The following is a 24,911-nucleotide window of genomic DNA, read 5'->3' as shown; positions in this document are numbered from 1 at the left end:
GAGGTTTAAACATTTAAAGCCTATTAACGCTGTACATTAACTCAAGTTTGTTCCAACTTGAGACCTTAAATCACTTTAGAGCATAATGCAAAATTTAAACAAAAGCACATGAAGGAGCCAGAGTGTACACGAGTGTGGTGGGGGAGGCCTGGCAGGGTGGGCCTGACTTTGTTGTGCTGAGACTTGTCTCAAAGACTTTCATAACCAATTTATGGCATCTCTTGATACAAACCAGCCTTTGTCTCCATCTGGAGGTCAATCCACATAAATAAGTTCTCCCAGTGATTCTGCAAGGAGTTTTGCAGAATTCTTAAGCCCCCCTGCAGTCTTCACTAATTTAGGGCCTCCCACAGGATGGTTGGTATCTCATTGTTTTTCCAGCGCTCCAACTTTTTTTGAATTATAGATACTCTTCGAAGTGGCCAAAAGTATTATGACATTGTGAAAACTATATTTATGCCAAGCTTCACAGCTCAGATTCCAGTGAATTATTGTAGACCTCAGTTTTTGCAAACATCACATGCTGCTGTTTAAGATCTGTATGCATACTCTTGTGCACACACATGTGCATTTACACTTCTCTTTCCATAGGGAAAAAAGTATTTTATACAAACTTTCTATAACTATTCCTTTTTGGAAAGAAGCACAAGAAACTGGACTTTCAAAGAATATTGTTGTGGAAAACTAAAAAATAAATATGACCACAGGAAATACCTTCCATCTTCAGTATTGTAATCCATCATTTCACCACAAGTGAACATTCTGCAAGGTGGGTAGAGACCTTGATTATTAATAAGAAATAGAAATCCTTGGTGCTCTGTGAGACCTAATATATTTCCTCATGAACTCCAAAGAATAGCTTTTACTTTCTCTCTTTGTTTATCTTTCTCTTTGCTTCCTTTTGGCAGCTGCTACGAAGGTACTTCGTAACTGCCTGGGAGACATCAGTCACAGAGCTTTCCCTTACACTTGCTGTATTAAATTGCTCCATTTTTGTTTCTTAAATTATTCAGCAGCGGAATGATTATTTTGAGATGGCAGGACCACAGTCTTGTAGAATAAACACTCTTATTTTCTACCGTTATGTGCTATTTTCAAAGTACAGTGAGTTAAATTTGGGACTCAAATGACTCAACAGCTGGTAACGATCCATGGCTGCAAATACACAGATGCCTCAGTTGTCAGCTACTAACATATGCACAGCACAGGAGGAGGAAGCACAGCACAGCGGCTCAGGGACTTGGAAGACAAGACTCTCTGCGGAGGTGGGGAGCGAAAGAGGATCAAGACGTGTGCAGTGCATGGATACCAACAGCTGTGCTGCACGGGCTCACAAGCCCTGTTTTGGAACCCCGCTTTCTGACAAGGGTTTGCATCCCTCAGTATCAGCCTGGTCATCAGCTCCTGGACACAGCTCCTGTGGCAGCTGCTGGGCTCTGGCAGGCACTGGAACAAAGCCCCGAGTGCGTCCTTGTCCCCCCTGTGCCTTGCGACAGCGTGGCATGGCTGGGGCAAGAGAGGGTGACTCGGTGTAAATGGTCAGTCCATCCTGTAGCTTCAAGGATAATAAAGCATTTTGTTGACTTATCCCTGGACTGAGAGAAAGAATATTTTGGAAATATTTCTGAGAAGGGCTGGAAATTACTTATAAAAGGCTGTTTTCTCCCTAGATTAAAATTTAAAAGAAGAATGTGGTCATACATACGTAAGTGGTTTATTCTTTATTTCTTTAATAGATATCCTTTCTTGCATATCTGAAATAACAGATTAAATTGTGTCAACACACTGGCAAACCTTTATTTTTTCATCCCTCTCACACATCTCTCCTGCCTGCTTATCTCTGCTGCTGCAGCCAGCACCGGCAAGAATAGGTGTTCACCTCTGCTCTGGGGAAAGATTTGAAGCTTTTTCTGACCCTGACCTAAGTCCTCTGAGTATGGATGGGCTACAAAGAGCAATGTCTCTGCAGCACTCTTAAGAGGGTGAGGAGAAACCCAAATCATGGCAGAAGCAGAGCTGGCAAATGGCACTTGAATCCCCCAGACTGGCAGATCATCACTGGAGGGGAGGGAGGAGGAGAGGATGAAAAAATTCCTGATGTTTCTGAAAGCAATTGCTAGGACAAAAAAATCAGAGAGCAAAACTCCATACCACTATTGTATGTATACTGCAAGACTTTCAGGCCTTTCAGTGCCAGGAGAAAAGGGAATTTCAGACCCCCAAGCAAAGCTCCAAGCCCAGTACTTCATGCAAAAATGTCACTAGGCAAAGACGAGAAATGAGCTACTATGTGAGACTCCAGATAATTTTATTACAGATCTTCATGGTGAAGTTAAATCATATGAATAAGGGCATTTAACAGCTGGAATAATTTCCAAATAGTCTAATTAGAGACTGAATTTTTAATGGTAAAATTTCTAATTGGCTCAAAGCAAGGTTACAGCAAGAAATACACTTGACTTTGCAAAGAATAATGAATATTTGCAAGGCTAGTAGAATTACATGCTTCTCTAAGGAAATTGTTAGCAAATGGGGAAAAAACCCTGAAGTGATCCTGAAGTGCATGTCACAAGACAAAACTGGCAGAGTCCTGATAAGAGTGAAGAGAACAGGTAAAACACTAAGCAAGTGCAGAGAGGATTTATTGCATTTATTTGCAGTAAATTTGGAACAAAATAAGACAACACAGAAGTCTCTCCCCGAAGGGCTACCTTGTTAGGCGTGCAGTAAAACCCCAAACTGTTTCACTGAAATATGTTCTCAGAACAAATTACAGACTTACAAAAGGAAAATACATGAATGTGCAGCTGAAGGACAGAGCTCTGATAAGGATGATAAAACGTTATTCTTTGTCAGTCTTCTAATACATTTACAAAGGCAAGTGATGTAGCTTTGGAATAACTGTGTGCTAACGCAAGTACCGGAAGATGATACTGGAAGTGCCAGCTTGTATCTCCAGCTGGGACAACAAACAGCAGTTCGGCAGGGAGGTGCACGGGGTAAGGAAGGGGAGGATGCAACTACTGCCAAAATGTTGGACCGTGCCACTATGGGGCAGCTCTACCATCCCACCTTCCCCACAGCGGCACTGATGAGCAGGAAAAGGGGTTTGGAGCATTTAGGTACAAAGTCAGCCCTACCCTCAAATTAGGAATAATGAAAGCCACGTGATATGTCAACACAGCTGACTGAAATCAGCTGGACTGGGATAACAACAGGCCATCAGAGATTGTCTTTAAAAAATGCTTTTATAAAGCAAGTAAAGTAACAGAAGGTGTGGTGAGGTTGGCTTTGCATGGTTGCGGAAGAACAATCAACCTAGCAGAATCTGAGATGCTGAAGCAAGAAAATCTTATGAATGAATGTGCTGGAGAGCAGGTAGAAAAACCAGCAGTTAGATGGATATAAGCTTGTTTGCTTGTCAGGAGGAAGGGATTCCTGACAATGGAATTTGCCTTGGTAGAGTTGCCACTGTACCAGTTCATAATTTCTCAACTCTTTGGAACTGGAAGTAAAACTGAAATTTGACCTTGACAGTATTACTGTTGAGGGACACCAACCAAATGAATTGTCAGGTGTGCCATGATGATGGTAAACACAAACAAGTCCAGGATTTGGATACATCCAAAAGAACTCCTCAAACCAGAAAATGTGAGCACTGCTCACATGGGAACTGATGAGGATGTCACCTCTAGACTTCAAAAAGCAAAGGCATAGTTTTAGAGCAAGTAAATTTACTTTGGTAAAAACACAACATATAAAATGCTCCACATGCATTTCCTCAGGTAGATATTTAATTGAATTCCTGTTAAGACTACAACTAGGTCCTTGATGAGCATGAAAGCATCAAGTTTGCCACAGGACTCTAACATTTGGAAGTAGTGTTACAGATGCTTCTAAGGCTCCAGAAATTATTTTAAAATTACAAAATTACTGGATGGAGCTTTTACTGGTGCACAGATTTTCAGTAATTTGCATGAAAAGAAAACACAAGAAGCTGCAAGAGGATGTGCTCGGAGTCATGTATAATTTGAGTGTGACCCACTTCTGTAATAGAATTAAACAGTCTCAAGTAAGATGAATAAAATGAACTGATCAGTGAAATTTAGAAGCAGAATTCCAAATGGAGAAAGTCTCAAAAGGAGAAACTCTCCCACCTTGCAGGGTAAAATGATGCTGACAATACTGAAAAGGAACTACAACAGATAGTGCAATTCTGGGTACAGAAGGCTATGTAACAACACCATCATGCACACTGAGATAAAAAATAGTAAACATAATTTGCAGTATCCATCTGGCTCTGTACAAGATGAGGGACCAAAAAAAATCCTACTGTGGTCAGGCAAATGCTGTCGTTCAAGATAAGGGATCCAAGTATAAATTCTACAATAAATTCAGAACATTATGCAAAAAAAAAAAACCTTTTGAAGCCAGAAGAGACCTGTGATTGCTGTTGATACAGATACACTTGGACTAAACAGAAAATATGAATTATTAATAATTTTAACTTGTTACAAAACATGCTGAATAACACTGTAAAACACACTCTAAATCACAGTTTACATGTCCTGGATTCCAGATGAACTAATAACAGATAACGGCCTGCATTTCACAAATGACTTATTTCAGCAATTTGCTTGAGAAATCAGATGAACCAAACTATAGCAAGTCCTTAGGAGGCACTGCCACACGGGCAAGCAAGAAAATTGTTCAGTAAATATAATAAAGAACCAGAGGTCCAAGCAAACCACGTCTGGCCCTGTTAGATTATTACAGCACTCTTCTTAGTGCTCTGCTGAGATTTGCTGTTCAAAGAATTATGGGCAGTAAGGGACAAACCCCATAGATAAGTTAAGCCAGCAACGTTTAAGCATTACAAAAGAGCTATTTGTCTATAACACAAACAGAGCAAATGCTACAAACACAGCCAAGACAAGTGGCTTTGCAAATGGAAGGGAAAGTTAGATTTCAGGGGGATTATATAGCTACCAGTCGAACACAGTCTCCTCTCAGCTGCAATGAAGTCGGATGACATAAGCCTTCCAAAGCATTTTTCCCATTATTGGACCTGAGAAAAAGTTAAGTAAAACTGAGAGGTACTCTGGCTCCCTGCATTTAAAGGACCAACACAATAATATGTTGACAGAATTTACGTCATGACAGAAGAACCAGCTTTGTATTCAAAAACCAACCAGCAATAAAATAGTTTAAGTTAAAAGATTCATTGACTCTAAGAGGAATGACTGTGTAACATATGACAGAGTCTCAGAACGTTGATAGATACTGACTTTTAGATTAAATGGCTCTAGTTGTGTATTTTATTAACTGACTGCTTCAGTTTGTAGATGTTACTTTACACACATTTGCTGTTAAAGAGGAATCAGGATAGCAGCTGCTACTGGCTCGTGCAAAACAAGAAAGAGAGTAACCTTTGGGTAACGCTGATCCACGTGTCTGCGCTGAAGCAGAGAACAGTTCTGATCTCCTCCCAACACATCTTTATTTAAAGTATTACACATCTTGACAGAATTTGGCAGATAAAATAATCTGGTGCCTCTCATTTCAATTACTTTCAGATTCCAACTGCTGGATCTTGTTATTATTTTGTCTATGCAAAGAGTATTCTACTATCAGATGGCTTCTCACTGCATAGGTACTTCCACACCGTGTTCAAGTCAATTATAAACCTTCTGTTAAACAGTTTCAAGCAATTGGCTTTTTGTGGCACGCTGTCTTTTTCTTGTTTTTCAAACCTTGAGTCATTCTTATAGCTCTTCTGCAAACCTCTCCCAATTTTTCTACACCCTTCTTTAGCACTGACACCAGATTAGGATGTCCAGACAGAGTTTTGCTTTGCCGAGAGATAACCCCACCTCATGCGTTCATCGCACATTCCCATAAAAACTGACACATTTAGCAGCTGCACTGCACTGAGGGCTCCTGTGCAGCAACCACGATGCCAGAGACCTTGTCAGAGCTGCTGCTTTCTGAGGGGGCCTCTTGTTCTGCGAGGATGACTGACACGTTTTGTTCCCAGCTGCATGACCTTGGATGTGTCTCCACTGAAACGTGTATTGTTTGAGCACACCAAAAGATGGCTTTGTAAGCTATGAGTGACCCCTCCCATTACACATGGTTACACTGAATCTCCTTTCACCTGAAAACTTTAACAATCATCGTTCAAATCACTGCCAAATAACACTGAGCCAAAAAGAAATCCCTGCAGCTGCACTAGAAACCACCCCATTTGTAATAATTTCCAATTAGTAAAGAAGACATAGCTAGCTTTTAGCAAATTTTTCTGTATTTATGTAATATGCTCTTAACGTTTTAATCTGAATGTTGTGCTGTAGCAAGTTAAATACCACACAGATATCTAAGCATAGCAAAACAAAATAACCACCCATGCAAACTAGTTAAATGCAAATTAATTACATAAGAAATACCAAGCTAGTTCAGCAGGCCCATTACCCACAATACTTTGACATCCCCAACAAACCATTTACAGACATCCCCACAAAGACCAGTGTGTGCTTGCACGAGGTGCTAGTGACTTCAAATGTGTTTGTGGGCACAGAGAGAGCTGATGTCTAATGTCAGCAGTACAACATCACTGGAACATAAATACTTGTTTCTTGAGCACTTAACTCCTCTTCTGGGACTGCAGAAGCTTTTCTGTATGTCACACACTTATCTGTATCACACCACAGTACAGATAAACAGATGATAAAATGCACTGAAGTGATGATCTGCCTGGAGGCCAAAAGCCCAGCTTAAACAAAAACCGTCAGAGAAAATAAGAGAGAACAGAAGGAGTGGTGTTCACTTCGAGACATTCACCCACCACTGTGTTTGGGACTTGACTCTCACACCCTTCATTTCAATTAACTGCGTGCCTTGAAATGTCTGCTAACAGAAAGTTGGATGGCATCTCTAGCAAGGAAGGCTGGAATATGACATGGCAAATGTTGGGTGACCTTGAGGGCTGATGTAGTAGAAATGGGAAGAAGCTCAAAAGCACAGAGTGCCAGGGCATGTACTGGGGAGTAACAAACAGAACCTCTGCTGTAAATTGTGACAGGACCAGTAGGAAATCACAAAGGAGGGGAAAGGCCTGGATGCATCATCCAGCTGAAAGATGACTGTGAGTCTCCAGTGTGAAGCAGCATGACAAAAGCAAATACAACCACAAAATACTTCAGGCAAGGTATTTCCATCAGAGAAAGGGAACCATCGCCCCACTTAAACGAGGTATTGATCAGACCTTGTTAGGGAATGGTCCTTCTCATCTGTATGTGAGAAAGGCAAGTACAAATAAGAACAGGTTGCAGAAAGGGCTGCTAGACTGATAACAGGTCTTACACAGAGAAGTCTACAAGAAAGCATATGAAGGGTGGGAAAAAGAAAACAGAGGATACCATTGCTCTTCATATGTAAAAAGGGGCACATAAACTAAAGGTTACATCTGTCTCAAGAACAACTGATGAGTAATAAATACATGTTGTAACTTGCAGCACAGTTTCTAGTTATCCAAGTGTCCCACTGTGAAATAGGATAGTGGGGGAAATAACATCTGCATAATCTTCAGATTTTTTTACTGGGCTTATTAAATTTGGGGGTGACAATGTTACTTGCAATAAGAGAGTACTGGACTAAAAACTCAGAGGGCCCTTTCTAGTCCTGTGAGTTATAGACACTGTTTTGTGATAGACGTAACATGTAACTGTGGTTGGGTGATCCTTGATGTACCCCAGAAGGCCCTCGGAGTGAAATCAAGTCCAGATCGCTCAAAACAACTCTGAAAACCTGTTTTCAGTGACTTAGAAAAGGAGGGACATGTGGAAAGAGGGAACACGAAAACAACAAGACAAATAAATTTCTTCAAACACCAACATCCTTACCTCCCATGAGGAAGAGAAGCCCCGCCACATACTGCATAAGGCCTCGATCCCAACAGCACCCCAGCACCCCGATAATCCATCCAAAGAGGATGATGGCCACAGCCATGCCCATGAAGCCAGCTGTCATCCTGCGCAGATCTGCAGTGGGGAAGACAGAAAAACAATGTGAGTGTGAACAGTGATAAATGAGCATCATCAGCGTCTCAAAACAGTCTTAATCCAAAATGCTACAGACCTTGCAAGGTCACCTGTGTGTGTTGGCATGAGATGATTTGAGTACAGATGATTCAGATAGAGGACAAGCCATACATTAAGATACTAGCTTGGACTGGGGAGAGAGAGCAGGTGACCATTTCAGCACACAATGAGGCTCAGTGCAGGTGCACTCAAGTGACTTGTGACAACTTGCTCAGGAGTTAGAAGCTGTAAAATGGCCTCAGTGCAACGTTATATCTGATAGCTGTAGTCTCTGGGTACTAGCACAACATGTGTTTACATCCTGGCTTCTCATCTCTGTCCTTTATTCCGCTGCATTCAGTGGATATACCTGCTCAAAATGACTGGCAAAGAGGTTTCTATGCTTTGTGCCAGCACGGACGTGACAGAGGAATCACCTCCACTCTGACCCGCTGCGTGATCTTGGGCAAGTCACTGAGCCCCTCTGGGCTGCAGCTTCCCACGTGGGAGTTGGGCCATAGTGCCTTGGTATCCAGCAGGGGGATGAGTGAAACCCGGGATGTTCAGAACAAGGAGGCTCCTGGATATTCTGGTGTTCTGGTGTCATACACAAGAAATGCTCTGCAGATGCACAGCTGGGGCACAGGACACTTCAGTGCCCTCTCTTGTATGCAGATGGTGACCTTGCCAGATGATTTTTGGTGAGGGCATTTTTGAATGCTGCAAGAGTAAAAGAAGGGCAGGGGGTTGGAGTGAAACATTTTGTGCTTTTCAAGTGGGAACTGAGTACTACATCTGATATGAGTGCAAGGGATTGACATGTGTTTATTTCATAAATAAAGGAAAAGGACCCCCAACACCTAATGTAAGGAATCCTTTAATTAAGGTCTGGCTATTTTGCATATTTGCCTTCTGCAAAAAGGATGGGACTGCCGGGATCCCTCTCCCTGCATGTGCTGGGAAGAAAAATAAGATTCTTCACAGTTGGTTTTGATGTGAAATCTGGGCAGTGAGACTACCTGGCAACCGAAAGAGCAAGGACCATGTGAGCTAAAGAGCATTTTCACACCCTCAAATAATGAAACAGATGGGGTTATCTTCACTAACATTTGATTGTTCCCTGTCCCCCCCTCATGCACACATAAAAAGTTTAAGCTCTGATATGTCAGGAGTATATGTATAGGGAAAATTCCAGCCAAGTCAGCTCTCCAAACATTTGTTTCTTTCTTGAAACTTTTTTTTTTTTTGCATAGCAATGATTTCACTTTTTTTTTTTTTTTTTTTTTTTTTATTTTTCCAAGAAACAGAATGCTTATGACAGAGGAGAAAGATTTGAAAACTGTGAATCATCCTCCAGTCTCTATGGCAGCTTTTCTCCTTGGCTGGCCTTGGACTATTTCTCAATTTCTGTAATTTTTTTTATGTTCTTCCCACAGTGGATAAAAGGACCACCAATACCAGCAGTGCAGATTCAGTGAAATTTCTGAACAGTGATAAATTCCCATAGTCAGAGATTTATGTATCCAAAATGCTAAGTGTCCACAAGGTCTATAGGTATGTTGGGACAGAATGATTTGATTTAATGGAAGGCAGTTTACTCGGATTCATGTTCATTATAACCCTTCTTACGCAGGATCAAGTTGCAGAATGTGACCCCTCCCTTGACACTATAACTGGTTCCTGCAGACTGTCACTGATTTTTCAAAGAGTCTCTCTGACAATAGATAACCAGGTCTTCAGGCCACCAGTGATCAGGCTTTTAAACAAGATACACATCTTAAAATCGGTACTTTTTTCTTAGGTTTTGTGACTGTCCCACCACATTTGAGTAGGTTCAAGGATTTCTAGTGCAGAAAAAAAAAAAAAAAAAGGAAGGCATTTCCTGCAGCAACTTGTACTTCCCATAGGCAATGCCAGACTCTGCTCCTCGGGAATTTCTGAGTGCTTTCTAAAACAAGCAGCAAATGCTAGTAAGCATGTTTGACGGCCGAGTGTCTCCCTGCTTTTTCAGCCCGTGAAGGCTCAATTTGAGAGATGAATGAAAACATAAAATGTTTACTGTTTCCTGTGTCATCTTCAATAACAGCACAAGACGCCTGTCGGAGGTGCTGCACAGCTGTCTGTGTCAGCCCTGCAAACCCCTTCCGTGATAACTTGTGACTGCTGACTCTGGGTAACAGCAGCACTTGTTCTTCCTAATGGAAACATACCCTAACAACCTGCTTTTAATGAGCTGAATTTAAATAGCCTTATTCAGCTGCAAGATGTCTATAACTCCTCGACCTACCCCAACGCCTAGCTGATGGAGCCAGTTTTCATAGGTCTCAGAATGGACCACAACCATTCCCACATCCTGTACACCAAACTAAGGAATGGTTTTTATCCCACTAAAACCAGTGTGGGTTTTGCCAATGAACAGAATAGCTAAAGGACTGGGACCAAGATTTCTAGGCCAAATTTTAATGTTTGTTTCATTTGATCTCTCCTCCTGATGGAGCCCCAAATTCCCTTTCTAACAACACAGCAAAATTCATCATCTTAATTCTGGGCTTACATTATCTTCTGAAAAAAAGCCAGAAAGCTAACTTCTGGCAGACACTTAATACTGCATGTTAAAAAAAATTCAAAATTGAACTTCCTTATGAAATCTTAATTGTCACAAATTCACTGAGCTTAGCTTAAGATTGCCACTGCTTAGGGCAATTGCAAGTCTGTTCCTCACAAGTCCATCAGTTAGGGATTATCTGAAATAAATAAATGATAAATTTTCTTCTCTGTTCAAAACAATCTTGGCTTTTGTCCTGCCATAACATTCCCCAAGGGGAGCCCCTGCAAAAGGCAGTGCTGGGAAAGGGGGTTTCCAAGTTGGTTTCAATAACAGCCTGCACTTGTCCAACAGCATCCTTCTGGTGTTCCTCACCTGCCAGAGCCCACGGGAAGCTGAGGTCAGTGCTTGGTTCAACTCTATTCGAAGTGATTCTTTTGTGGAAAAGTACTTTCTTTATGTAAACAAATTATCACCCTCAGGCTATTTAGTGAAGGCCAGGGAACAGGAGCCTGTATTCCCGGGACTCAATCCCTATTAGTGGTACTTTTTATGATTACTGTTTTGTTGGTGTGGGCTCCACATGGAAAGGACAGAAGAAAAGCAAAGATTTGCATTGTGTACTCGAGGCAATATTCAAATTTGTTCTGCTAATTTAGGATAGAGGGCTGACATATAAATAAACAATAGCTCATCAGTACAAATTGATGGGGCTTTGTCTGAGTTTGATTGGCATTGATAAGACCCTTCCTGAATGCATCCTGCAGAGGTAAAAAGGGTCATGCTGTCATGTAACACCACTTGATGGCATTTGAGCATATCCTGAGTTTGTTTGGCTTTATTTTTCTGAAATCGCTTTTATTTTTAGACTATGAAATGAACAGTTCTCTACATTCTTCTTCTCTTTTGAAAACCTCTCTGCATCTCAGGGTCATGGGATGATCAACTGAATGACTGGTTATGCCAGCAAAATGCATTGCTGAATCTTATACAGCCAAGTGGGAGCTGCAACAGCAAACACACCTTATCACAGTGCACTCGTGCGTTTCTTAGCTGGTTATAGAGCTGATCCTCTGCTGGCTACCCATCCCATGTCCTCACACTGCAGCAAAGTGCAGATGCTGCAGGGACACTTTTAATTCCCCTTCTCCACTATTTAGCAAACCAAACCTTCAAAACTGTAGTTACAAGGTGAAAGTAAGGAAGGCGTTAAATTGCTTTTTCTGTGACACCTACAATACTGAAGTTGAGTTTTAATGCTTTGCCTATATGACCACTAGTTTCAATTATTTAGTGTATGGACATAGATACCACCATCACTTGTGGATGAAAGTGCAGTATCATCTTCCCACACATGTTTTAGAGACACCTTCTTCATCCCTTTTTCTTTTTGATGTTGACTAAAAGCTATGGGTGAATATCTTGTGTTTGGAAGTACTTTTCATGCCTAGCGCTGCCACAGGTGCTGCTGCATGTGAACAGGCAGGAAACTCAATCCTGACTCAAAAACAATGTGGATCATCAGCCAAGGAATACAGGCATCATGTTCATGAAGGCTGTAAACAACAAATTTCTTGACTGGTAACAATGGAGAAGGGACAGGGAATGAAGTAACCCAATTCCTGTGGGTAAAACTAAAATGGTAAATTTGAAAGCCACAAGCTTTGGGAATCATGATATAAAGAGAAACATTAGCATTTTAGACAACCTCTTTGAAATAGAGACAGATTCTCATAAAACAACGTGCATTTCCTAAAAGCATTTTAGTTTTCTGCTGGTGAATATTAACTCTAGAGGTTTTCTGAAGATAAATAAAGGCAGAAAAGCTGATTAAGATCCATTTATTTCCAAGCAACATGTGGTGGAAGGTTCTCTCTGTCAGTTTGCAAATGCCCCTGCCCTTTCTTTCACCCTGATATCTGTCCATCTGTATTTGTTATGAGCAATAAAGTAATTCATGATGGTTATCACATCGTGGAAGAAGTTTCACACCCCAGCAGCTGCAAACATAACATGTTCTGAATCAGCTTTGCTTCTTGAAAATTTCAATATGCCTTTTTGACTCCTGGTGTTCTGTCCGCTTTCTTGAAATTGCAAGTCATCTTTGTAAAGCAAGGGCTTGGTCTTCCTCTTGGTATCTTTCTATCTTCCTTTCCACAGAGTTTAACAATACTTCCAAAATACTAGAGATTTCTTTCCTCACAATGCATACAGCAAGGAATTTATGAGCCTTTTGTGAAGGACAGGGAAAGCGAGTTGAGAATAGTCAATATGCCCACAGCTACATGAAAAGTCTGTGGAGGAGTGTATAATTGAATCTGTGTTATCAGGCTTTCTGGCCAGCCCTTGAGCCATACAGCACTGCTTTTGCTTTCAGAATTGCTTGTTCTCAAGCATTGGGTAGCAGATCAAGCTACAGTGCTTGTTATCAGACCATCAGAAAGTGCAAAAGTGCCGCAAATAGTATTTCAGATAATCCATCCTTCATGTCCTCCTTTCTTCTCCCAATACTGAAACGTCCACAGGGACCAAGGACCCGGAAGTCTGTATGCAGATTATCTAGAACAGCTTAGGAGACATTCTGGGTACAGCACCTTTCTTTCCCGAGGGGTCCCAACAAAAGGAAAGCACAGATGTATTTCTGTGCCACTCTAGGACTAAATGTCAGGATATAGTAACGTCACAAGCAGAAATAGACTTGGGATGACATAATTCTTTAGCATAATCCTTCATTGCAGGTCACTTTGATCTATACCCTCCCGTACTAGATTCCCTCTGATTTGTCTTTAGAAGGGATTAAGAACACTTGTACTTAAAAAGAGTCTAAATCACTCTTTTTCTTTTTCCAACCAAATAGGTGTAATGGAAATTGTTCAAGAACAGCACACAGTCCTAGAGCACAGCTTACCAGATTTCACTGAGCTTTGTTTAAATTACTTCTCTTACAAAGGATCAGCAGCACAGAGGTATATTTCCCTGACATCATCACTTCTCTTATCTCACCCCAAAACTTCAGGGGAGCACGATAAAATTGGACAGATGTGTGTTTTATTGAAAGGCAGCCCTAGCAGCTCCCAGGTACAATGAACAAGTGAGTGTTAATGCAGATGATTTTGAGTGGCATCTTCTGCCTCACACTATTCTCTCTGCAGAGCTCGAGACTGTATTTTGGATGAGGTTGGCAAATAGAGGGTGAGGCTTTTTTAATCTTTTCTTTCTGCTTCAGGTAGGGAGAGATAAGAGAAGAAATATGTATTAGTCTACCTGAGACTCAGTTAAGATCTCTGAGTGCCTTTTACTGAATCATGTGGCAAACCAGTCTTCAGTTTAAAGACTACTCTAATGTAATTGCAATGAGTACAACCCACTCCAACAAAAGCAACAGTAGATTATATTTATATGGAAGTGACTCAGAAATACACACTCACAAACACACTTCAAAACACAAGCCTCTCAAAGCTGAGAGAAAGAGCAACAGAAAACCCTTACAAAAAGAGAAACTGGCTCTCTCAAGGATATAGGTAAGCCTTCATATCTCAAGAACTGCAAAGGGGGTTATAAGATATGTGCATAACATCTCCAAAACTAAAAAATCTCATCACGTTCTCTTGACTGGAGTTTATTGTTCATGTGACTGTGTTTGTTGTTTGTGTTTGGTTACCAGCAGTTTGGTTGCTGACAGGAAGCTTCACAAGCTGGCTGTGGTCTGTGCTAGCCAACAAGTCCCTCGGGATGAGGTCTTTGTAGAATGGACATCCTGACACATGATTTATTCTTATCAGGACAGGCCCATCTACATAGATTTCCTCTGTCAGAATTCTTATGTTTTCTTACAGTTATTTAAACCAGAAAGATTCACAAAAGAAAGGTGCCAGTTATGCACTGCTGGCACTTCAGTCTGGCTTCCTTCATAAGAAACTCCACAACTTCAGGGTCAGGTAAGCAGTTCACCAGGGAGATGAGAAGTCCTGTCTTCTACACAGGCTGACACCTTTAGAGATTCATGCTGGCAAACAGCAAACTCCACATGACGCTGCAATTTCTTGTCCCTGGTGAATTTTCATAAACCATCAAAGAGGAAAGAGGATGTCCCAGACCAGGCCACACACTGGGGTGTTACTGTCTGAAAGCAATTCCTCCAGTATTTGGGAACACTTCAAGGGCCTAAGAAATTCTGCAGTGGCTGAAAGCACTATTTGGAGCTCAGATACCAAGTTCTGATTTTATTCTTGCCTTTTGCTTATGCAGAACAGAGAGGACACAAAAGAGGACCCCTAGATAATAAGGAAGTGATTTAAAGAGGCACTAGAGAAGGAAGGAAACAAAGATTGTTTAAGTGCATGGCAGAAAAGGGTGAGAAAAAATGTCTCATGAGGGTGAAAAGACAGATTTGTTTTCATGAGACTTTATGATATGGATATTAGAGAGTTCAATGCATAAAAAAGGCATCTGCACAGCAGAAATTTAACACATCAGAAGCAGTTCTACTGCACAAGGCAGAAGACTTAATGTTATGTCTTGGGAAAAAGATGGCTGTGAATACCATCCCGTAGAAGGGTCAACCTTTTGCTCCAATCCTACTTCCCCTTCTGCTCAAAAAGAAACTCTGACCAGGCAAGCAAAAGAATTTTATAATTATCTGCTGGTAACAACAGTTACTCAGCTCTGAGTGACAGCAGGCTAGGAAGGAAAGAAGAGCTTTGCCCCTTACAACCCTTGATTTAGTGGGCCAGAGTAGCTGAGCCTATGCCAAAGCATCATTTGATTCTCCTCTCCTCTCTTCTCCTCCACCTTACCCTATTCCAAAACATTTTCTCTCTTTCTCTGGTTCTGGAGAGGAGATTTTTTTTTTCTCTCAGAAAGTACCTGAAGTTGATAATTTATATTTCTTTTGTGATGTTCAAGGACTGATCTTGAAGAGTCTACAGATTTACTATCCTTGCTTTTAACACTGCAATGTGTGATCACCTGTGAAAATTTCTGAGCTTCAGTCCCAGCAGAGCACACTTGTAATTTGCCCAGTCAACCCTTTCATCCCTCCTTTCCCTCTCTCATTCCCCAGAAACAGGGAAGAAAGACTGAGGCACCTTCATTTTTGGCCATCCTTCTTCATATTCATAGCTTTCATCCTTCCTGCTCCTGCTAGGTGAGGCCACACAAAGCAAACATTTCTCAGTAGTAACCAAGCTAAGAGGCTTCTCCTTACACAGCTTTCGCAGATTATACAGGTTTTGAAAAATCTGAGGCACATCCAATGAAATGGCTTCTGCTCAATTTCAGTGTGGACTTTGGGACTTTATGACATCAAAGCTGTGGGTTTTTTTAATTTTTCTCCCTTCCTGTACTTTTGAAAAACTCAGATAATGCACACTTCCTTATGCTGGTCACCTCTTACTGTAAGTGATCTCTACTTGGAGCCACCACACCACAGGTAGGATCAGTCCCTCAGCAACACATTAGCCTGACCAGAGGGATCATTCCTGGAGGACGTGAGGCATCATCTTCCTGCTCCCAGCACCTCCAGCGCTGGTGGCAGTGGGAGAGGCTGGGTGGAAAGCCCATCTTCCTAAATGGAAGTTTCCCTGCACTCTCCAGTGATCTGGAAGGAATCTGCGATGGGCTCTGGGTTAAGGGCAAAGGTGACACCCTTTGTTGTGAAGTGCTTTCAGTGCTGGTGAGGAGCACAGCTCTGACACCAGTGAGACTGAACTACTCCATCTGTGCCCCCACGAGGTACAGTGCACAGGAGGGAATACAGGGCAGGGCACCAGGGCCAGCTCCAGCACAACAGCCCTGCTACCAGGGTGTCCTGTGACACCTGGAGACGCCCTGGGGGCAAGGGACTGAGCACCTGGAGTGAGGAGCCCAGCGAACTCTGCTTTCCCTGAAATCAGCAGGAGGGTTGGGTGCTCCAAGGTTTTCCTCTGAAAATCAGACTTTCTCCTGTCTCCCAGAGGTGCCGTGGAAGCCAGTTCACCCCTTTTTCTCCTGAAGCATTCAGATAATAATGACATACAGTAACATACAGTAACAGTTGTATGAAAGTAGTCTGGATACAGAAAGCTCTATAACCTATTCTATATAGTAATGTCTTTATTATTCAGTTTACAAAGTTCCCTTTCCACAGCGAGCAGACTCTGCCCTGTTACACTCTGCTTTTTATATGCTGGTCAACACTGCAGTATCTACATATCCACCAAATACATGGAAGTTTATTAAGATTTAATCTTCAGTTAGTATCTCTCAAACGATTTCTTGCAAAGGTGGCCAGGGCTCATCAGGGCCAAAAAGAAACAGAATTAAGAACAGAATGACTTTTTTTTTCCTTTGTGAGGAAAGAAAAGAGGTCGAAAACAGATGGGTAATTGAAGAGAGTGATGAGAAAAATTAAATAAAAGCTTGCATTAAAGAAGACAAGGAAGCAAGAAACATAGCTGTATGTAAAACTCTAGTATCAGGCAGTGTTAAGTGTCTTTTGTAAAAAGCAGATTTACCCTAAGCTTTTCCCAAAGATAAATGAAGGTGGGGATATGCAGGAATGGAGCAGTTTGAGGAGCCAGGGTAATACAGAAAGTGAAAGACTTGGTAACAGCTCCTTTGTTTTACCTTTCTCCCTCTGCATTTGACTTCCCTCCTCTGCTGCCCATCCCAGCACCAAAGCCTTGCTCACGTTCAGGAGCAACTAAAACATTATTGTAAAAGTTTTTATTTCCTTTCAGCCCCTGCCACAACCACTGCACAAGGCTGAGCATAATCCCAGCACAAAGCATTTGGAGCAGCACCTCTGATAAATGGCAGGTATGAAAAAAGGCTGGAGGTGGAGGGATGGCGTCTCTGCCTTATCAGTGCCCCAGCACTCTGCTCAAACATACTCATTCCACAGATCTCAGCATCAAACGCTTTCAGTCAGGAACTCTGAAAGATGTACTCTTGATTTTTTAAAAAAGACCATTTAATGCAAGTGAGGTTGGGCTGAGGTCTAGGAAAAAAAGGAAGAAGGACGGAGGAGAAGGAGGGAGGAAGTACAGAAAGACATTTACAGCTGTGAATAAAACACTGTCCCTTATGGAGAAATTTTGATTTTGAAGTTTACTCTTCTATTAACATTTAAATTGAAAGGCGTTTCTTCCAAGCTCCACATAGGAAACCAGAAAATCTGCATTTAAATAGATACCATTTAAATGTGGGGAAAAATATATATCAGCATTGAATGCTTCCCCATTTGACTGAAAAGAACTTCTCTTATAGATGATTATTAATTTTTTTCCTTTTTTCTTTGTGTGTGCTAAAAAGAGAAATTGGAAGTACATTAAAATTCTTCTTGGCACAAGAAAGAGGAGGGGGGATGGTTGCTTAATTGACCAAAACCCTGATTTTGAGCTCGGCTTTTCTGCAGGAAAGCCTCTGAAGCCCGCAGGAGGCAGTCGAGCCTGCTGCCAGGGTCAGGGCCAAGAGGGGCCTCTCCTGGCTGGTCCTGGGGACATGATGCCCATGCCCAAGGGCCTGCACATTCCCACTGCAATGCCCATCTCACCGGGTCCCCCATTCCCAGCTGGAGAAGCAGATTTTCTGCAGTTTTGTTGGACACCCTGTGGCTTCAGGGAACCATCTAGAAAACAGGGACATACACCTCCCTGAAAACTACCACGGCTTTTTTGTGTGGTGTTGAACAGGGTGTCTGTCACAGGAGGAGAGCTCACAGCTGAGAAGTCTGTGGTGTTTTGGGAGGCTGTGCTCAGAGGGTTTGGAAAGAAGTCCTGGGGCAAAAGGAAATGTTTGCGAGTTGATTCATATTTCACATCATGCTCTCATCACATGCATTGGCACCTGGGGCTCTGCACAATCCACCACAGTCCCAGAAAGCTCGTATGAGATTTGGATCTGGTGTTTTGCACAGTGCTACCTCCTCTCCTGCAACAAAAGCAGTAGGGAAAAAGAGCAGCCTCCTGAGCGGGGGAGAGCTGAAATGCCTAATGAACACACAGAGAGGTGGAAAGCTGGGAAAGAATAAAGGCAATATCCCCACATCACCTTTGTGATCCCTAACTCTTTTCCTCCCCTGTCCATCCCTGCCTCCTCTCTGCCCAAAGCGACCAAGCTCATCCTTGCCACGTACCGGGGTCTCACACTCTACATGTTACCCTTCAGCTCACATACAGAGGGACGAACAGGAGCAAGGAGGGGAGAAGGGAATGTCCTGCCTCATGACAGGGGCTTTTCACTGGCTGTGTCCCCATTTCTTGTTTTTGTCACAAGCAGTGAAATGAAATTTCACCTACCTGCAGCATTCAGGGAACAACAACGAGCCAGCTGTGAATGGTGCTTGCTCTAATTCCAGGATACACTGGGCCTCGTCACCACTCAAGAATCCCCAGGACAATCTGATTATTAATATTAATTTTTTTCTCCACCACATCTTAAAGCTCGTTCCTACAGTAAAGGTCAGACACATACTACCCCCAGCAGTGCCTTATCGGCCACCTCGAGGGCCTTTTCTGCCATGTCAATGAGGAGCAAAGGAGGGTTGGTGTCCCAGAGGCTCAGCTGCGGACGCTGGTGACTTTCACCTTTAGGTCACTGGGCTGAATCTAGGTCGAACCGGTAGTGGCTGTGAGTTACAGTCCAAAAGCCAGGACAGTGGTTCCTGGGAAGTAGCAGCTTCATATAAACCCAAAGGACAAGTACCTGTACTGTGCCTTGGCTCTTTTTAGAGAGTAACTCAGATTTAAACTTTTGGTACAGTCTGGGCACTCCTCTCCTTCCTCCTCCTGTCTCTATGCCAGATGGCTCCAGTGTTCACAGCTGGAGACTGGGCTGACTTCAAAAAGCATCAAGGTAGAAAAACCAAAGGAAAAAAACGAGGCATGAGAAGGATAGCTCAGTGATCCTGGTACTAGCAGAGGGTCTGTAAAGATGCAGATACTACTCATTGCCATCTCACAGACGTGCACGGCAAGAAACTCAGGCTTTCTGTGCCTTAGTTGCCATAAACTAGGATGATCTCATCTCACCAGGTTGTTTTGAAGATTAATACATTAAAGATTGCCATAGGTTCTCTGCAGTGATGGTACCAGAAGCCCTAAAAATGCCTTGGACAGATAAAAGCTGCAGTGGGATATGGGAATCTTTTTCAGTGCTGATTCAGAATTCAATCTGATTAAATCCGAAAAGGCAGAGAGATGTAAAGAAGCAAAACAGTAGCTCTCACCTGTGTACAGGCACCTGTAAACCTGGGGTCCAACTGGAAATCATGACTCTTTTTTGGGCCAACCTGATATCATGGAACCCAGACCCACAACCTCCCACTCTGACACTGGGTTTTCATCAGACCCAATTTTTGCAGCATGATCCTGTCTGTAGTCACTGTGCTGGTGAAGATGAACATCTACTGCCACTCAACACTGGAATTAATTTGGCCAACTTGCTCTCGCTGCCTCTCCATCCCCCTCTCCCAGCTTGCCGGGATCCTACCAAGAACAGCCTCATTCTTCCTGGGATCTCTAGCTGTTTTTTTTCCTATGCAGATGACAAACACTTTCTGAAAGTATATATGTGACAAGAAGAAATGTTCAGTAGAAATAGCAGGTGCCTGGAAAATAGATTCCCATTTGTCTTTCCCTGCCCCTCTCCAAAACCCAATCATTTCTGTGTTAATAAGCTCGCTGACTATAATGTGGCACTAACCTTTCACAATTGATGCCAGTGACATTTTGACAGTTCCACATATGGGCCTGCCAAAAGCAGAAGGAACATAAATTTGCAGTTTGGTAGAAAGCTGGGTGAGCAGCCAAAGCAGCTTGGGGGAAGGAGGAGAAAACCTCCAACCAGCCAAACACAAGCCCACTACACAGATGTTACACACAGCAAAGAGGAAAAGCGCATCCACAGCTGGAGTGCCCCAGCAAATACGCGCTTGGAAAAAAAGCCTTAGGCACCTATTAAGGCCAGTCTAGCTTGATACGCCTCCCAGTAGATTCTCCTCATGTGGCAAATTTAGGAGAAGTCTTTCCTAGCAGAAGGGAAATGGGACACGGTGGTCAATCTGTGCAAACTATCTGGTTAACGTCAGATGTCACAGGACTCAGCAGTTGCTCCAACAAGGAATCTTCAGTATTTTTGCCAAAGTGATCAGCTGTAGGGAAACAACTATTTTCTGACGCTGTTTTGTGGAGTGTTGCTGAAGTTACTTTTCAGAGTATCTCTGCACAAAACATCACTGACAGCTCACAGATTGTATCACACACCATACGTCTTCCTCAAATTACATCTATATTGAATCCCACGGTATTTGGCTAAAATCTAACTTCCAGAAAGAGGTCCAATCATCATGTGACACAATGAGGAAAAAGAAAAATGTTGCACTTAATAGGTAGTTAATTAACCCACACTGCTGGACAGACAATCAGTGCTTTCAGTAGGATATGTCCAGTTTCTGCTTCCAGGCCGTTACTGCTACATGGCGAGGTTAAGAAGTGCTGTGATCCCTTCCTTTCCTTCTGATCCCCATTTTAGCAAGATTGAAATCACTTTTAACTGAAATTAGAGGACTGTGGCTTTTATGATGGTTTACTGATGCCTCTGTGGAAAGTGTGGAGGTGTGTTTGCTGTATATGTGCATGTAAATAGTCAGGTGTGGTAATGGTATAGCTGCTGTACATGGCTAACCAGTGATGCAAGATTATTGTTAAAATATAATGGCTTATTGAATTTTCTTTATGACAATGTGGATCTTCTGGGAAGAAGATTTGGGAAGACCAGGCAGAGAATCATCACAAGGGTCTGAATAAACATAACCCAGCTTGCCATTAAGAGGCAATGGAGCATGCTCTTCCCATATCCAGAAACGCAGAGTCAGATGTGGAGCCCAAAATACTTCCTAAGCAAGGGCAGTGGAACCCACTGGTTAGTAGCTGCTGATGAAGGTGGGCTGACACTGAAAGCACAAATTCAAGAAAGCACAGGCTGGGAACAGTAAGCCTGATGAAAAAGTCAGATTTACTATTTTCGAAACATTTTCCTTGGAGTGTTTTTGTGTTGAAGAAATAACAGTAGGGTAGATACTGGATCACTGTGTGAACCACGCTAGCGGGGAGTGTGAAATGTAAGACCTTTATGAAGTAATGTCACTTGATAGGCAGGGGACTGTGGCCAAGGCTGGTGCGTTGCGTGGGTGTTCCATGAGACTGCAGGATACAGGTGACTGCTTCCAGTGTGACATTTGTAAGGGGTTACACTTGATGAGACTGGGAGGATGATGGAGGTCAGAAGTGCAGGGTGTCCAGCACTGAGAGCATGCTGGATTTCACTGTGGTGTGCTTGATCTGAAGTCACTCACCTGTCAGACTTCAGGAAGCAGCATGAAGGCGCTTCCAAAGCCAGTAAACATTACTTGGCTCTAACTTTTTTCTGGCAACACATTCCTTCATCTAAAATAACTGGTAGGATCCAACTTGGCATCTGAGACTACCTGGCCTCATCAAATAAAAAAAGTGGGAACTTAGTCATTATTTGGCCACAGCTCTGCAAGCAGGCAAGGTTTCCACACATAGCATGGGACAGAGTGAGCCGCTGCTTTGTTCTAGCAATGCTGGTGACACAGAGATGTTTATCCAAAGCTTTCCCCTAAAGTCATTTGCAGTTTTGCAGAGGACCTCCCTATCCCAGCACCCAGTTCCCACTCCCCAGAGGGTCTCATTTGCTTCCCCGACTTCCTGAGCCACTAATGAGCTGTGGTGCTATTCACGCTTTTTCAGGAAAAATCTATCCTTGCACAGGCTCCCCTGATGGCAGCCGCAGTGGAAGCACTGGTTAGTGGCAGATTTTCCTTCAGTGTGTGTTAGCACTCCTGCTGCTGACACAATTTCACAAGCCTACACCAAACCGGCGCAACTGTGGGAGCTTTTCTGGGAAGTGACCGCATGTGAATGGAAGTCGGCCAGTTTGAACAGCCCCCCACAGGCTCACCAATGGGACAGGAGGTTGAAAAATCTTGGAGCTGTATGTGGCCTCCTAGGACCTGTTATCTTTTCATGGAAAGCACCCCTTGAGCTTTGCTAAGGAGAACAGAGAGTGCTGCTAATGCAACAGAGTCCTGCAGGCAGCGCTCTGCCTGGGTCTGGCAGAGTGATGTGAGGCCATAAGATGTGGCCTGACGTCTCTGAAGGGACTGATGTGCTCATGGTGAACAGGATAGAAGGGCCCCAACCCCTGAGGATATCAGTATATATTCTAGAAAATTATCTAAGATCACCTAAAACTAACAAAACTCCCTCAACACCACCAACAGACCATAATAGTGTTGCTTCATACACATATTTTTCAGCTATCATCCAAATGGATTATATATAATCCATTATATGTAATCCATCCAAGTGGATTATTGTTGTTGCCATGTACACCATAACACCCCAGAAACCAAAGTCTCTGTGCACCTCTGTCTCTGTAGTGTGCAGGCTGCACAGCAACGTGAGGACAAAGGGTGCCCTCGGACCACACCCCACCTCCCTCATCAATCAGGCAGGAGCAGGGGCTGATTACGTGCTCGGAGACAGGCAAGAAGAGAGACGGGGAGAGCAGTGACAGTTACAAATGTTTTGCAACCTGAATGTGACATTAATATATGTATGTGGTGTGTTCACAGCATTAGGTATTTGTGCACAACCCCAATAAATACCATGTTTGACAGCAGTTTCACAAAACCACTCAATGAGCCAGAAGAACTTACTATGAGACAGACTTTCTAGTTTTGCTGAGAAAAAAGAAATATCACTGTACCCAGTCAGATCCTTGACTTAGTAGAAATCTAGGGCAATTTCAATGAGCTCTACATAAAGTTTAATTACTCACGACCACAGTGAAATGACCAGATAAGTGATAAAAGCCTACTCCATAAAACCCAAGCTTTATTTCTGTGGCCCAGAAGAGAGCTTTAGTAAGCTTCCAAGTCTAGAAATACCAGTGTAGGAGTCATGACATCTCTATCTCAGGGTTTTGTGTTTTTTTGTTTGGTTTTGGGTTTTGTTTGTGGGGTTTTTAATGGAAAGTACAGTTCTCCTGTTTCTTTCCCTGGGTGATGATCCGGTGGCTGCACTCCAAAGCTCATCATACTACATGACTTGCTTCATGCATTCACCTTAAAGGCCAGGTCTGTGACACTGATGTAGATCAGAGATGTTTTAACACAAGCTGGAAGCTGACTGGCAAACCACCTCGATGTTTTCCTTACCCTACCCTGGTGCTCTGGTGCTGTACATGGACACATGCACATATGTGGGCCTGACTGGATGCTGTACCCCCTGAGGGGTAGCCTCACATCTTCCTGTCAGCAGAGCACCCCAAAAGCAGCACACCAAAGTGTCAGTGTAGTTATCTGGTTTTCTACCGGGTTACAAAAGAGAAAAACTTAAGAGAAAACAAAAAGAGAAAACAAAAGAGAAAAACTTAAGTATCACTTTAAAAAGTTGGTTAATATCTTCCATATAAAAAACCCAAACGTCTCATATGGGCATTTTCTCAAAGTGTCTGACTTTTCATGTTGAACAGCCTTTTTTAAAACTGCACTAACATTTAAAAGAAAAAGGATTTGAAAGGGTTAAGACAGATAATCCAAGCATCTCAATTCAGCTAAAATTCTGCTGGCTGCTCCAAAATAAATTGTTGTTCATTTTGCTGAAGAACTTCTAAAAGCCACCTGCAGCCCTTCCACCATGCTGTTTTATTCACGTTGCCTTTCCAGCCAGAAAGCCTTTTTATTTCAACAGCTCTGTCCATCAGCATGGCACCTGAGCAGCGGCAGAGGGCTAATAACATCACTGGTGAGAATGTGAAGGCTAAACTGGGAAGCCAAGCTTTGACAATGATGGTAAAACCAGAATTGATTCTCAAATATTTTGTTTCTGAGATGACATACGGTTCCATTTTTGTGCCTACACATGAGTGATTCAATCGATTTTGGATCTGAACTCCTTGCAGCCCATCTTCTCACTTTTTGGTTCACCTGCATTGGCTGATTTGCTTGCTCCCTAATAGGTCTCTCCAGATCTGATCTAGCATTTGAAGCTGTGATGGGTACATATGTGAAGGAGGGGGAACAAACAGAGGGAAAGGCCCTCTGTGCATTGCTAGCAGTCACTCACTTCCAAAAAGCTGTGGTTAGGAGATCCCTAGTTCTGTTAACCTCTTTGATCTCATCATGCAGTAAGAAATGCTGAAAGAGAATGAAGGGACTGCAGGCAAGCAGGTCTACTATGTTTGCATATCAAAACAAAAGCCTCAGACGGGTAAAAAGC

At 42.7% G+C, this 24,911-nt stretch overlaps 1 protein-coding gene across 2 annotated transcripts in view; it reads right to left on the bottom strand.

Moving 5' to 3' along the window:
• The window catches only part of TMEM178B (transmembrane protein 178B), a 229,811-nt gene that overhangs the window by 23,183 nt on the left and 181,717 nt on the right, over window positions 1-24,911 (bottom strand). For both annotated transcript variants that reach the window (XM_027881188.1, XM_027881189.1), the window contains one exon: window positions 7,902-8,039. In XM_027881188.1, coding sequence (XP_027736989.1) covers window positions 7,902-8,039 — 138 coding nt within the window. The remainder of the gene's footprint in view (window positions 1-7,901; window positions 8,040-24,911) is intronic.

This window comes from Empidonax traillii, unplaced genomic scaffold, assembly GCF_003031625.1.
Source record: "Empidonax traillii isolate 1590-97213 ecotype Southwest subspecies unplaced genomic scaffold, ASM303162v1 scaffold84:size2688230, whole genome shotgun sequence".
NCBI lineage: Eukaryota > Metazoa > Chordata > Aves > Passeriformes > Tyrannidae > Empidonax > Empidonax traillii.
Note: the sequence above shows the minus strand (reverse complement) of the source record. Positions and strands in the feature narration are given on the sequence as shown.